This window comes from Phascolarctos cinereus, unplaced genomic scaffold, assembly GCF_003287225.1.
Source record: "Phascolarctos cinereus isolate Bilbo 61053 unplaced genomic scaffold, phaCin_HiC Scaffold_4;HRSCAF=312, whole genome shotgun sequence".
NCBI lineage: Eukaryota > Metazoa > Chordata > Mammalia > Diprotodontia > Phascolarctidae > Phascolarctos > Phascolarctos cinereus.
The window spans coordinates 230657744-230673396 of record NW_027555847.1 but is presented as its reverse complement, the minus strand read 5'-3'; the positions used below and the strand labels follow the sequence as shown (position 1 = coordinate 230673396).

The window sequence follows — 15653 nt, the reverse complement described above, 5'->3', positions numbered from 1 at the left end:
TGTTGTTAAGTCTCGTCCAACTCTTGTGACCCCATTGGGGGTTTTCTTGACAAAGATAGGTTTGCCATTTCCTTCTCCAGCTCATTTTACAGATGAGGAAACTGAGGCAAACAGAGTTAAGTGACTTGCCTAAGGCCAGATTTGAACTCAGAAAGATGAGTATTCCTGACTTCAGGCCCGCTTCTCTATCTACTGCACCACTTAGTTGTCCTCCCTGTGAGATTACCCTTTCCCCAATTTCTCTTGTATATTTCCTGTCTATGCATTGTTTCCAAGGTATCTCTCCATTTATTCTATTCTATTCTATTCTATTCTATTCTATTCTATTCTATTCTATTCTATTCTATTCTATTCTATTCTATTCTATTCTATTCTTTCTTTTGACCCTGTCCCTCCTCAGAAGTACTTGCTTCTGATTACCCCCTTTCCCAATCTGCCCTTCTCTCTATCATCCCCCTGCTCTCTTGTCCCCTTCTCCCCCTATTTTCCTGTAGGGTAAGACAGATTTCCATACCCAATTGAATGTGTATGTTATTCCCTCCTTAAGCCAAATCCTGTGAGAATGAGATTCACTCATTCCCTCTCACCTTCCCCTGTTTCCCCTCCACTGTAAGAGCATTTTCTTTTCTGTTTTTTTTTGATGAGATAATTTACCCCGTTCTACCTCTCCCTTTCTTCTTCTCCCAGTATAATCCTTTCTCATCCCTTAATTTTATTCTCCAGATATGACCCCTTAATCTTCAGCTCACCCTGTGCCCTCTATCTATCTATCTATCTATCTACATATACATACATATAATTTTTTTCCTCCAACTACCCTAATACTGACAAAGGTCTCATGAGTTATAAATATCATATTTCCATGCAAGAATATAAGCAGTCCAGCCTTAATAAGTGTCTTATGATTTCTCTTTCCTGTTTACCTCTTCATGTTCAACTTGAGTCTTGATTTCAAAGTCAAATTTTCTATTCAGCTCTGGTCTTTTCATCAAGAATGCTTGAAAGTCCTCTATTTCACTGAAGGACCATTTTTTTCCCCGGAAGGATTATACTCAGTTTTGCTGGGTAGGTGATTCTTGGTTGTAATCCCATCTCCTTTGCCCTCCAGAACATTATATTCCATGCCCTGTGGTCCTTTAATGTAGAAGCTTCTAAATCTTGTGTTATCCTGATTGTGTTTCCACAGCACTTGAAATGTTTCCTTCTGGCAGCTTGTAATATTTTCTCCTTGACCTGGGAACTCTGGAATTTGGCTATAATATTCCTAGGAGTTTTCCTTTGGGGATCTCTTTCAGGAGGAGATCTGTGGATTCTTTCAATTTCCATTTTGCCCTCTGGTTCTAATATATCAGGGTAGTTTTCCTTGATAATTTCTTGAAAGATGACATCTAGGCTCTTTTTCTGATCATGGCTTTCAGATAGTCCAATAATTTTTAAATTTTCTCTCCTGGATCTATTTTCCAGGTCAGTTGTTTTTCCAATGAGATATTTCACATTGTTTTCTAATTTTTCGTTCTTTTGGATTTGTTTTACAGTGTCTTGATTTCTCATAAAGTCACTGTCTTCCAATTGCTCTATTCTAATTTTTAAGGAAGTATTTTCTTCAGTAATCTTTTGGACTTCCTTTTCCATTTGACCAATTTTTCTTTTTAGGGCATTTTTCTCCTCATTGGCTTTTTGAACCTCTTTTGCCATTTGGGGTGAGGCTATTTTTTAAGGTGTTATTTTCTTCAATATTTTTTTTGGGTCTCCTTTAGCAAGCTGTTGACTTGTTTTTCATGATTGTCTTGCATCACTCTCATTTCTCTTCCCAGTTTTTCCTCTACTTCCCTTACTTGCTTCTCAAAATCCCTTCTGAGCTCTTCCAAGGCCTGGGACTGATTCATATTTTTCTTGGAGGCTTTGGATGTAGGTGCTTTGACTTTGTTGTCTTCTTCTGGTTGTATATTTTGATCTTCTTTTTCACCAAAGTGAGATAATATAGTCTGACTCTTTTTGCGCTGCTTGCTCACAATCCCAGACAATTACTTGAGTTTTAAACTCTTTGTTAAGGCAAGAGTCTGCTTCCAATGTGGAGAATGTACTGTCCCAAGCTTCAGGGGGTTTGTACAGCTGATTTCAGAGATACTTGTAGGGACCTATAAATTTTCAGTTCTTCCAAGGTGGTATGATAAGGGGCAAGGTGTTTACTTCTTCCCTGGCCTGTGACCACAAGTGCTCCTTTCTGTCCTGTAACTGTGAGGAGGGGTTCTTCTCTACAGCCACTACAAGCTCCATCACGTCAGCGGTCCTCCTCACCCCAGGACCGCCATCCAGAACTGTGACCCAGATCCAAGCAAGGTCAAAGCAAGTGATTCCTGCCTCAGCACTGGCAAAGAGATCCCTGCAATCCTTCTCTGATCAGCCACTGGATTCCCCCTCAGTCTGTGGGCTAGAAGCTCAGGAGGCAGCTGCCCCCCCCCCAGGGCCACGCTCTTGGGGAATAGAACTGAGACCCCGCGTTCCTCTCTCAGCACCACAGAAACAGAGTTTTCCCACTGATTTTCTAAGTTGTCTTTGTCATTCATGGATTGAGGAGTCTGGAAACCACCACAGCTGCCGGAGATTCAGGCCTCTGAGGCCTGCTTCAGGTTCACTGCGGCCTGTGCGCCTATGCCATGCTGAGCTCCTCTATCAGCCCTGTGGGATATACCTTTCTGATTAATCATCCAGGTTGTCTTGGGCTGGAAATTTGTTTCACTCTTGTGTTTTTGTGGCTTCTGCTGCTTTAGAATTTGTTTAGAGCCATTTTTTTGTGAGTATTTGGAGGGGTTTGGGGGAGAGCTCAAGCAAGTCACTGCTTTCACTCTGCCATCTTGGCTCCACCCTCCATTTTTCCAAGGTATCTGTCCAATTAGATTGTGAGCTCCTTGAAAATAGGGACTTTTTCCCCCTCCAGGCTTTCTTTGTATCCTTAGCACTTAGCACAATGCCTGGCACATAAGGGCTTAATAAATGCTAGTTTATTGACTATACCAGTGAAATCAAAGGTCTATTCCAAGGGCAGGGAACCTGCAGCCTGAGACCTCAAGGACACAGATTCCCCACCCCTTATCTTGTCCCTATCCCTGTTTTGAACTGGAGTTTGAGATGTTTCTTTGAATTAAATAAGAAACAGGATGTCTGTGAATTCATTCTCTCTTATGCTGCTTGTAGCTTGGGCAGAGGTTTGGTTAGGTCCTTAATATCCTATTTGGCTTGTATTTGGAGCATGTAGTAATTTAACCTGTTAATCAGTACCCTGGCCTCTTTCCCCCATCTAATGCCTTTATTATACAGACAATGAAGTCTTAAAAACTTCCCTGAATGAGTACAGCCAGACTCACTGAACAGTGGGCTTCTGCTTCTTCCTCCCCTTTTCTCTTTGAGGTGAGGTAGGGGTAGGTAATGGTTGTACTAATCTTTTGAATGCATTGTGACTAAATTAGCTCTTGACAGGGGAAAAAAAATCTAAGAAAAGGACACTTAGAAAAAAACCAAAAACAGCAGATTGGAGAGGCTTTCCAGATTGGTTGGTAATTTTAAAACTAAAATGGATCTAAGGTACTCAGGGGAGGAAAAAACTCACAGAGGTTGCTTTCTTTCTGTTTCAGTAATTATGCCTGTTAAAAAAGGAATTGTCCTCCCAGCCTCCCAGCCCCAGGAAATTGAGATCCCATGTCAAAGATTCAGTGTCTAGGATAAGCCCCCATCTAACTGCAGAAAGGAAGCCAATGTTAGAGCAGGGTTATAACCTAGCCAGACCTAGCCAGGTCTCCTGATGCCCAGGCCACAGCTCTTCTAATATAGAAAACTTATGAGTGATCATAAAAGGATTTATAAGCTTTTTTGGAGGGCGTAGAAACATATATAAATGATAAAAATTTTTTACTAATAACATCATCAGTTTGTAATAATGTATTAGTGAAATGTAAGAATAGGGACTGGACCTATAATTTTATTAATGATTTATGATTTATGAATTTATTATTATTATTATTAGCTGTCCTAGATGAGGAAGCTCCCTTCACCAATGCAGGTCAGCACCTTCTCTGTAATTTATAGTCTTAGAGAAGTGAAATATGCTTTTTAAAAATAGGTTTAAAGTTTACAAAATACCTCATACTAAGCTAATGAATGAGATTGTTGGTGTGTATATAATTTTCCTCATTTTACAGATGAGGGATCTAAGGCTCACATCTGTTCTGTAACTCACCAAGAGTCACACAAATAGCCAGTGTCAAAGCAAGGATTTGAACTCAGTTCTCTCCTGTTGTTTCCACTATACCACCTGCAAATGACTAGGTTGCCCAAGAATCCTAATCCAAGCTCCACGTAAATTGTGTGAAAGAAGCCTGGAAGGGGGACTGTGTTCAGTCAGCGGTAACTGGTATCAACAAGCCTTATTTTTCTTGCTGTTCTTTATGGAATGTCAATATTTATCATGTTCTCCTTTCTGGCAGGTTGAGTGGATACAACAGCAAGTGGTTAAAAAAAGGATAAAGAGGGACTTTGAACTCAGTGGTGCCCAGTCTACTTACTTCAATGATCCAAAGTGGCCAAGCATGTGGTATATGGTAAGTACAAGCAATAACAACAACAATAACAAAAAACATTTACTCTAATTCATATAGTTCAAGTCCTTGTTGATTGATAGACTTCTGTTGGGACTGGGCATTGTATTAAAATAGTGGGAGAGAGCATTACTATTATTATCATTCTGGGGGGGGTTAGGCAGTGGGGTTAAGTGACTTGCCCAGGGCCACATAGCTAGTAAGTGTTATGTGTCTGAGGTCAGATTTGAACTCAGGTCCTCCTGAATCCAGGTCCAGTGCTTTATCCACTGTGCAACCTAGCTGCCCTCGGAAGATTATTTTTTGCTCCAAAGCCAGTTTAGTGGAGATTAGTTAATGTGCTAAACGAGATTAGCACACTATTAATTATGTTTTTTACGTCATTGAATTTTGCTCTATATAGCATTAAGAGGGAGGAAGGAAAGTTTAACAGTTGAGATTTTCTTGAGATCACTCTAGGCCATAGCCTTCCAATTGAGGGATGAATATCAGAAAACAAACCAAGGAAGAGAAACCCATGGATTTATTCATATGTCATTAATGAGCTTTTTAAGGCCAGATGTGTGATTTCATTAGCATAAGATTATCTCAGTGAGGTATTACTACCAGCACATATGGGCACCCCTTCTGCAACTTGTAGTCTTACAGAATAATGAAAGTTTGAAACATGAGAAGTTGTGACTTTCTCAGGTTTGGACAACTAATATATGTTGGAGGCTAGATTTCAATCTGGGTCCTTCTCACTACTCCATGCTACCTTTTAATGCAAAGTTGTTGGGTTTTTTTCTTATGAGTAGGGCTTGTTTATTATATTTCTATCCCTAATGCCTGGCACATAGAAGATGACTAATAAATGCTCATTGATTGATTGACTGAACCAAGCACTATTAATTACCCATCTCTGTTACACATTTTGCCAATTCAACAATTCTGTTAAGCAAATCTAGGAAATGTAGGAAGAAGAAAAGAGTGGGAATAGGATCCACAGAATTCCTAGGTCTCCAGCGACCACCAGGTACAATTTCTGGATGATGATTTCAGAAGCTTTTCGTTCTTCTGAGGAAGCTAATCTGACCGTTCCATAGTTGTCTGTAAGAGAAAAGCAGAACTTTTAAAGAATGAGGTTATCATTGTCAATGTAGAGGGGTGAAGGGTGGGAGGGAAACAAGTCAGGGTTTTACTCATTGAAAAAAGTAAAACATAATTAAAAAAACTAAAGTCTGAAGTTAAAACCTAGATGTCATTTGCTGAGTGTTCACATGAGCCTAACCTAGGTAATTCAAGCTTGATTTTTGTGACAGCTACCTGATCTCACTGACAGGTTTTCCATTGGGTTGGTTGGCCCCTTTAACATTTGAAGTTGTTTTCAGTTTACAGGGTCACTGCTCATGCTTGGAACGAAAATAAGTTCTGATTATATGGCATTTTTGAGTGCTACAGGAAGTTAACACTGTGTGTGACAGGAGAAGTACACTAGGGGTGGGCCAAAATTTTGAGAAGTCAGTGAAAACTTACAATATGGATGACTTTAACATAATTAGGCAAGCTGCATATTTGGCCATTTCTTTTTTTGCTTTTGGAAAGCTCTACTTGCCTCTAAGGAAAATAAAATATTAATAAGAGCCCTTAAGGGTCCAAAATTGAGAATGACCAAGCTTGAAACATTTATTCCTGAAAGTTGGTTCAACATTATATGCATATCATATACAATATGTAAATAATTACCAAAAGTCCATTAGATTTTAAAAATTTGTTCCAGGCTTTTGGTTTCCTTGATATAGGCAGTATCCCAATGAGGAAACCCTCTATATGAGTATAGGGAAGTACCAGCTCTGCTGATTAGAATGTGAGAGCTGCCTTAGAGCTGAAAAATTAAGTAATGATGATAATAATTGACATGGTTTAAAGTTTGCAAAGCATTTTACGTATGTCATCTTATTTGAGCCTCATAAAAATCCACTGAGGTAGGTGTTATTATTATCCCCATTTTGTAAATGAGAATGCTGAGGTTCAGAGATTTAAGTGATTTAACAGTTACATAGACATTTGTCAGAGATGGGAATTCAATCCAGTTCTCCCTGATTCATACTTCCCAATACAAATTTCTTTCTTACTCTCATAGAACATGAGCTTCACACCAGGGACTATTTCATCTTTGTTTTTTATCTCCAGTGTCGAACACATAGTAAATATTAATTAATTAATTAAATGTTTGTTCATTGACTGCCTACCATTAGATTGATGAGAAGATTGGGCTCTTCTTTTTAGGAGTGGGAATTATTCATATATTTATACACACACACACACACACACACACACATACACACACACATATATATATATATATATATATATATATATATATACAAATACATTATTAAAAAAATTTAAAGTTGGGGGGCAGAGTGAAAGCAGTGACTTGCTTGAGCTCTCCTCCAAACCCCTCCAAATACTCATAAAAAATGGCTCTAAACAAATTCTGAAGCAACAGAACCCAAAAAAGACAGAGTGAAACAAATCTCTAGCCCAAGACAACCTGGATGATTGATCAGAAAGGTGTATCTTGCCGGGCTGGGAGCACAGCGCAGCGCGGCGTGGGCGCACAGGCCACAGCAAACCTGGAGCAAGCCTCAGAGGACTGAATCTCCGCAGCTGTGGCGGTTTCCAGACTCCTCAATCCATGAATGACAAAGACAACTTAGAAGGTCAGTGGGAAAAGTCTGTTTCTGTCGGTGCTGAGAAAGGAAGGCGGGGTCTCAGCTCCATTCCCAAAGAGCATGGCCCTGGGTGGGGGGGGGGGGCAGCTGCTTCCTGAGCTTCTGGCCCACAGACTGAGGGGGAATCCAGTGGCTGATCAGAGAGGGATTGCAGGGATCTCTTTGCCAGTGCTGAGGCAGGAATCTCTTCCTTTGCCCATGTTTGGATCTGAGCCACAGTTCTGGGCGGCGGTGCTGGGGTGAGGAGGAGCGCTGGCTTGGTGGAGCTTGTAGTGGCTGTGGAGAAGAACCCCTCCTCACAGTTACAGGACAGAAAGGAATACTTGTAGTCACAGGCCAGGGAAGAAGTAAACACCTTGCCCCTTATCATACCACCTTGGAAGAACTGAAAATTTATAGGTCCCTACAAGTATCTCTGAAAACAGCTCTACAAACCCCCCGAAGCTTAGGACAGTACATTCTCCACATTGGAAGCAGAGTCATACCTTAACAAAGAGTTCAAAACTCAAGTAATTGTCTGGGATCATGACCAAGCAGCGCAAAAAGAATCAGACTATGTTATCTTACTTTGGTGAAAAAGAAGATCAAAACATACAACCAGAAGAAGACAACAAAGTCAAAGCTCCTACATCCAAAGCCTCCAAGAAAAATATGAATCAGTCCCAGACCTTAGAAGAGCTCAAAAGGGATCTTGAGAAGCAAGTAAGGGAAGCAGAGGAAAAACTGAGAGTGATGCAAGACAATCATGAAAAACAAGTCAACAGCTTGCTAAAGGAGACCCAAAAAAAATATTGAAGAAAATAACACCTTAAAAAACAGCCTAACCCAAATGGCAAAAGAGGTCCAAAAAGCCAATGAGGAGAAAAATGCCCTAAAAAGAAAAATTGGCCAAATGGAAAAGGAAGTCCAAAAGATTACTGAAGAAAATACTTCCTTAAAAATTAGAATAGAGCAATTGGAAGACAGTGACTTTATGAGAAATCAAGACACTGTAAAACAAATCCAAAAGAATGAAAAATTAGAAAACAATGTGAAATATCTCATTGGAAAAACAACTGACCTGGAAAATAGATCCAGGAGAGAGAATTTAAAAATTATTGGACTATCTGAAAGCCATGATCAAAAAAAGAGCCTAGACATCATCTTTCAAGAAATTATCAAGGAAAACTGCCCTGATATATTAGAACCAGAGGGCAAAATGGAAATTGAAAGAATCCACAGATCTCCTCCTGAAAGAGATCCCCAAAGGAAAACTCCTAGGAATATTATAGCCAAATTCCAGAGTTCCCAGGTCAAGGAGAAAATATTACAAGCTGCCAGAAGGAAACATTCAAGTTGTGGAAACACAATCAGGATAACACAAGATTTAGCAGCTTCTACATTAAAGGACCACAGGGCATGGAATATAATATTCTGGAGGGCAAAGGAGATAGGATTACAACCAAGAATCACCTACCCAGCAAAACTGAGTATAATCCTTCAGGGGAAAAAATGGTCATTCAGTGAAATAGAGGACTTTCAAGCATTCTTGATGAAAAGACCAGAGCTGAATAGAAAATTTGACTTTCAAATACAGGACTCAAGTGGAACATGAAGAGGTAAACAGGAAAAGAAATCATAAGAGACCTATTAAAATTGAACTGTTTACATTCCTGCATGGAAAGATGATATTTATAACTCATGAGACTTTTGTTAGTATTAGGGTATTTGGAGGGAAAAAAATTACCTGTATGTATTGGTAGATAGATAGATAGATAGAGGGCACAGGGTGAGTTGAAGATTAAGGGGTCATATCTGGAGAATAAAATTAAGGGATGAGAAAGTATTATACTGGGAGAAGAAGAAAGGGAGAGGTAGAACGGGGTAAATTATCTCACAAAAGAAAAACAGAAAAGAAAATGTTCTTACAGTGGAGGGGAAATGGGGAAAGGTGAGAGGGAATGAATGAATCTTATTCTCGTAGGATTTGGCTTAAGGAGGGAATAACATACACATTCACTTGGGTATGGAAATCTGTCTTACCCTACAGGAAAATAGGGGGAGAAGGGGACAAGAGAGCAGGGGGATGACAGAGAGAGAGCAGATTGGGAAAGGGGTAATCAGAAGCAAGTACTTCTGAGGAGGGACAGGGTCAAAAGAAAGAATAGAGGAAATGGGAGGGCAGGATAGGATTAAGGGAAATATAGTTAGTTTTTCACAATGTCTGCTATGAAAGTGTTTTGCATAACTGCACATGTACAACCTATATTGAGTTGCTTGCCTTTTCAATGGGGGTGGGTGGGGAGGGAGGAAGGAAAAAGATTTGAAATCTAAAGTTTTAAAAACATATGTTTAAAAAAAATGTTTTCATATGATACTGGGAAATAAGAAATATAGGAAATGGGGTACAGAAGTCTATCCTGCCCTACAGGAAAATAGAAGGGGAAGGGGATAAGAGAAGGGGAGAGAGACAGAAGAGAGGATAGACTAGAGGAATTGATATTCAGAATGCGTGCCCTCTTGGGGTGGGGGGAAGGGGAGATGGGGTGAAAGTTTGAACTCAAAAACTTGTGGAAGTGAATGTTGAAAACTAAACATAAATAAATTTATATTTTGAAAAAAAGGAAAATAAAATTTGAAGTCGTTTTGCATTTATCAAGGAATCTAGTATGACCTCAGTAGTCCTGATCCAACTTAATTCTCCTACCTTCCATCTATTTATTGTCTTCAATTTATCCTGCCTATGGCTTATTTGTATGTAGTATACATATGTGTATGTATGCATGTACATATGTGTGTCTCAATCTGCCACTCTGAATGTGTTTCCTCTGTTAGTAGGTAGTTGGCATGTTTCATCTCTAGACCTCTGAAATCATGGCTGGTCCTTATATCGATGAGAGTTCCTAAGTTTCATTGATCAGAGTTCTTAAGGAATTTAACTGATCTTAATACAAATACTATAAAAGTTTTGGAAGTTATATTAGCATGGTAACTATACAGTACCATGAAAGTACTTTTGTCTTTTAGTCACTAAAGAATAATAATGAACACCATTATTAACGATTATATATTAATAATATAGTTAACTATGCTATTATGTAATGCTTATTATTTAGTAAACTACCTTGGTATGGAACTGCTTATTCACCTCCCCAGGACTAGAATGATTTTGATAAAAATTCAAAATAAATAATGTCACATGGGCAAGCCCAATAGGATATTTTACAAAATGAAACTGATGAAATTTTAGTGTTTATTGACCAAAGTGAAAGACCTGAATTCAAGTCTCTGTTCTGACACATATTGGCTGTATGACTCTGGCCAAATTACTTAATCTCTTGGTGTCCTGGGCTAGCAGTTCTCAAACCTTTTGGTTTAAAAAAATTTGGTCTCTCTTTGTTGTTGTTTATTCATTTCAGTCATGTCTGACTCTTCAAGACCCCATCTGGAGTTTTCTTGGCAAAGACATTGGAGTTATTTGCCATTTCCGTCTCCAGCTCATTTTACAGATGTGGAAATTGAGGCAAACAGGGTTAAGTGACTTTCCTTGGCTCACATAGCTAGTAAGTGTCTGAGGCCAGATTTGAACTCAGAAAAATGAATCTTCCCAACTCTAGGTCCAGTACTCTATTCACTGTACCACATAGCTGCCTAGGGTCTCTCTCTACACTCTAAAAAATATTAATGACCCTCCTCAAAGTGCTTTTATTTAAGTGGGTTGTATCTATTAATGTTTTTTCATTGTTTGTAAATCATTTTCACCGCATGGATGCCCTGAAAGGCTCTTAGGGAACACCAGGAGTTCTGGACTATGGCCCTAGGAAGTTTTCTAAGACCAAAACTTGCATGTCTGTTTTGTTAGAAGGGGTTCTTGTCTCGGGGAGTTATTTCCCTATACTAAGTCAACCACAAATGTCATCTAAAAAAATGAACAATTTCCATACAATATAGCTGATGAGAGTGCTGACTCTTCATCTGAGGATAATCATGTTAATAATATTAATAATAGCTAGTATGTATAGTACTTTAAGGTTTACAAAGTACTTTATAGAAATTTCTCTTTTTATCCTCGTGACACCCTTGCAAGGGAAGTACTATTATTATCCCTATTTTACAAATGAGGAAATTAATGATATCAATATTTACATAGAGTTTTAAAGTTTGGGAAAGTCTTTAAGAATAGAGGTTGAGTGATTTGCTCAGGGTCACACAGCTTGTAAGAATCTGAGGCTGTATTTTAACTCAGGTCTTCCTGACTCTCAGTCTAATGCTCTACCCATTAATGACTCCACCTAGCTACTTGCACAGTTATTCTGTTATTAAGAGATGATGGCTTGCTTAAACCAGGTAGTAATTAAAACAAAGTTGCAGGAAGGGCGAACTTTTTTTTCTTTTCTCTCTCCCTGTTTTTTTAAAAGTCCATGACTCTGTTTCTTTTGCAAAATTTTTTCAGATTTGCAGATCAGCAGAGTGAGAATTAGCCGAGTTCTGCTGTGTGGGGGGGGATATAGCTGCCAGAAACGATTGACTAGCTAGGACAGTAATTGTGAAAAATGATTTTAAGCCACATGGTACTTTCTCAGCCAACTGGATGGGGTTCAGCACTCCAAGAGTGTGGAACATGGCTGTTTCTGTGGTTGGCGCACTTGGGCCTTTCTGATGATTTATACTCTCATTTAACTCTAATAAAAACTGGTGGAGTTTACGATATTATTGGCCTGGCAGCTTTGAAGTCATCCTTTTTAAAACAACCATTTAGCTTTTTAAATTGAAAATGCAACATGGTAGAAATATGTAACCATGTGGCACAGCCGGAGGGAACCAGGAGGTCTTGATGAAAAAGAGCAGAGACAAAAGGCAGGGTAGTAAATGATGTAGTGGAATGATCATTGGATAGGGAGTCAAGAGACATGAGGATTTCATCCAAGCTCTGTTACTAACTAGCTATGTGACCTTGAAGAAGTCATCTTTCCTCTCTTGTTTTGAGTTTCCTCATCTATAAAATGAGGGAGTTGTCCTGGACAGTCTCTAAAGTCCCTTCCATCCCTAAAATGCCCTTATCAGAAAGAAAAAGGAGTATTATAGGGCATTTAAGGCCAACATTGGAGTTATCCAGCGAACCTCAGTACTAGTCACAGTTTTGCCCTCACAAAGATTAAATTATTGAATTAAATCTCAGCGACTTTGTTAAACAGACAAACAAGTGAAAAGAACTCTCTCAGCGGAATAATGCAGTGAAAAGAACACAAGATTTGAAGTCAGAAGACCTGAGTTTGAATCCTCACCCTATCACTTACTACCTCTGTGACCTCAAGTTATTTGATCTCACTGGTCCTCAGTTTGCTTAACTGAAAAAATGAAGGGGTTGGACTACATAACTTTTGAACTCTTTTCTAGCTCTGTCTGTGACCTTAGAGGGGGTAGGTAGGTGGTGCAGTGGATAGAGCACTAGGCCTGAAGTCAAGAGGACTCGCCTTCTTGGGTTCAAATCCAGCCTCAGACACTTACTAGTGTGGCCCTGGGCAAGTCACTTAACCCTGTTTGCCTCAGTTTCCTCACCTGTAAAATGAGCTGGAAAAGGAAATGGCAAACCACTCCAGTATTTTTGCCAAGAAAACCCTAAATGGGGTCAATGAAGAGTTGGACACAACTAAACAACATGATATTATAATTCTATTAATACTCCTCCAAAAGCCTAACCCAAAACAAAAACCTTGCTATGTAGTTTTCTTTTTTTTTTTCTTCACTGTTTCAAATTGTCCTTTCAATAACATTACCTACATCCTGGTATTTCCTTTCAATGACACTGGAGTCCAGAATTCAAACTAGCGTGAGGTGAATGAGGATTTGCTCTAGGACACTGATGTGATAAATGGCTTCTTCCAAGATGGGCTTGCTTCCTCCCATGGTGACCACCATCTCTGTACCTTGCATTATGGTCTTTCTTGGGCTAGTGGGATAGTCATTCCTAGAGTATTTTTGCCATGGTGCCGCTTTAAAACTACCTTTCTCTAGAACAATTGGACTCAAGGGGACAAAAACAAAACCACCTACACTTCCACTGCAAATTCAGTCTGCTCACATGGCTATACTATCCTCTTCTTCTTTGCCACAGGTGCAAAAGAATTCTAGTTATAGTCATCCCTGAGACACTTATGTAAATACTTACATTTATAAAACACAGATACTTCCATGAAAAAACAAACAAACAGTTTTATAGTGTCAAAAAAGATCTGAAACAACACAAGAAGCAGCATGGCATAAGGGAATAGAGATCTGGTCTTGAAGCCAGGAATGCCTGGTTTCAAATCCCACCTCTGATACATACTGGTTGTGGGACCTTGAGTAAGTCACTTTTCAATGCTCTAGGCAACACATGAAGTTGCAGAGAAGGTGCCAGCCTGCTTTGGTAGAAGGAATGGCCTCACTTGGGATTTCCTTATGTCAGTCAAAAGTTCTGTAAACGTTAAGTCCAAATGGGAATAAAATGTGGTGTTACTCATAACTTATCAAGTTCTTTATTATTTTCAATATATACTTCCCATTTTTACCTTCTATAGAGTAATAATATAGCAGTTATCAAGGTGGGGTAGGCAGAAAGAGGGAGACGAGAAAGAAAGAAGAGAATAGAGCTCTTTAGAAAAGAAACACTAATCTTTTTTTCCCTTGGTTTTTAATTTATTTTTTAACTTTGTAGTCATTTTTCACAATACCTTCCAATCTCTCCCCACTTCCATTTAAATATTCCTTTGTAACAAAGAAAAACATGTAAGTTTAAAGTTAAAACCAACAAACATATGACATCATATACAATATTCTGTACCCATAACCTTCCATCTCTCTACTGAGAAGAGAGAGGGGTTTTTTGGTCCACTATTATCTGAAATGAAAATTATTAGATTGTTCATTACCATTAAAATAAGTTCACCTGTCTTAGTGTTGTTTCCTTTTACATCATAGTAGTCTTGTGTTTTTTTCTCTTGGTCCTGCATTTTTAACTCTGCAATACTCCATTCAAGTCTTCTCATATTTCTCTGAATTCCTGATGTTCATTTCTTAACAGTACAGTAGTATTCTATTCTATTTGTATTACAACATTTTGTTCAGCCAATCAATGGGGCATCTATTTTGTCTCTAGGGTTTTGGTGCTACAAAGGGTACTGCTTTGAATATATTGTTATTTATGGGACCTTTTTTTTCAATCATTGGCCTCCTTGGGGTATATGACCAATTGTAGATCTTTGAGTCAAAGGATATAAACAATTTGGTGACATTTCTCACATAATTACAAATTATTTTCCAGAGCAGTGAAACCAATTCATAATTCCACCAACAATGTGCTTATCTTTTCTTAGCATTGACTGTTTTCCATTTTTAAAAATTCTTATTTGTAAATTTGACACATGTGAGGTGAAATCTCATTGTTGTTTTAATTTGTATTTATTGTATTGTTAGTGATTTGGTATGTTTCTTAATATGATTATTGATCATTAATATGTCTTCTGTAAAATGTTTGTTTACATCTTTTGACCACTTACCTGTTCAAAAATGGGTCTTGGTCTTACATATCTGTGTCACTTTCTTACATATTTTAGATTTTAAACTTTTGTCAGAGATCATTTAATGAAAAGCTTTCCCATTCAGATGTCAGATTTTCTTATCTTAGTTGCATTGATTTTGAGCATGCAAAACCTTTTTAATTTAATGCAATTGAACTTTTTCTATTATAATCAACTCTTGAAGAAGTCTCATAATTAACAACTCAAAAGATTTTTCCTTTCATTCTCCTTTGTTATTTTTTAAGAATATGACCTTAGATCACATATCCAGTTGGAGATTATTGTAATATATGATATAAAATGCTTGTCTAAGCCTAATATAGATACAGAGGGAGAAAATTGAAGTTCTAGGGGGAGGATGAGAAATCTAATACTCAGAGACCCATGGCCACCCAGCTAATGAATGTAGAATTCACAATCAAAATCTCTGCCTCCTGATTTCAAGCTCAATTCTCTTCCTGTCATAATGCACCAGATCCCAAGTTGATGAAATCATAGGTTTTTCATGTATATGTTCACATAACATAGTTTCAGGTCTGTTACTTCAAGATTCCCTGCAGAACTACTTCTTGCATTATTTCCCTTGAGATTCTTTCTTTTTTTTTCTTCTTAATGAATTTTATTATTTTGTTTAGTTCTCAAGTTCTTCAGTACCCTTAAAAAAATTCTAAACTGCTAAGTTCATCATACCATCACTTCATTTCCTTTTACTGAGAATCCTATTGAATTACTCTTACATCAATGGAACTAGCAAGTATTCCTTTGTAACTAGAGAGTGAAGAGCAACATAGTTTCTGTTAACACCA

General features: G+C 38.3%; 1 protein-coding gene across 1 annotated transcript in view; it reads left to right on the top strand.

Moving 5' to 3' along the window:
* The window catches only part of PCSK5 (proprotein convertase subtilisin/kexin type 5), a 619005-nt gene that overhangs the window by 117789 nt on the left and 485563 nt on the right, over positions 1-15653 (top strand). Inside the window, 1 exon segment of the mRNA XM_021008523.2 lies at positions 4482-4595. Within this exon segment, the coding sequence (XP_020864182.1) occupies positions 4482-4595 (114 nt within the window).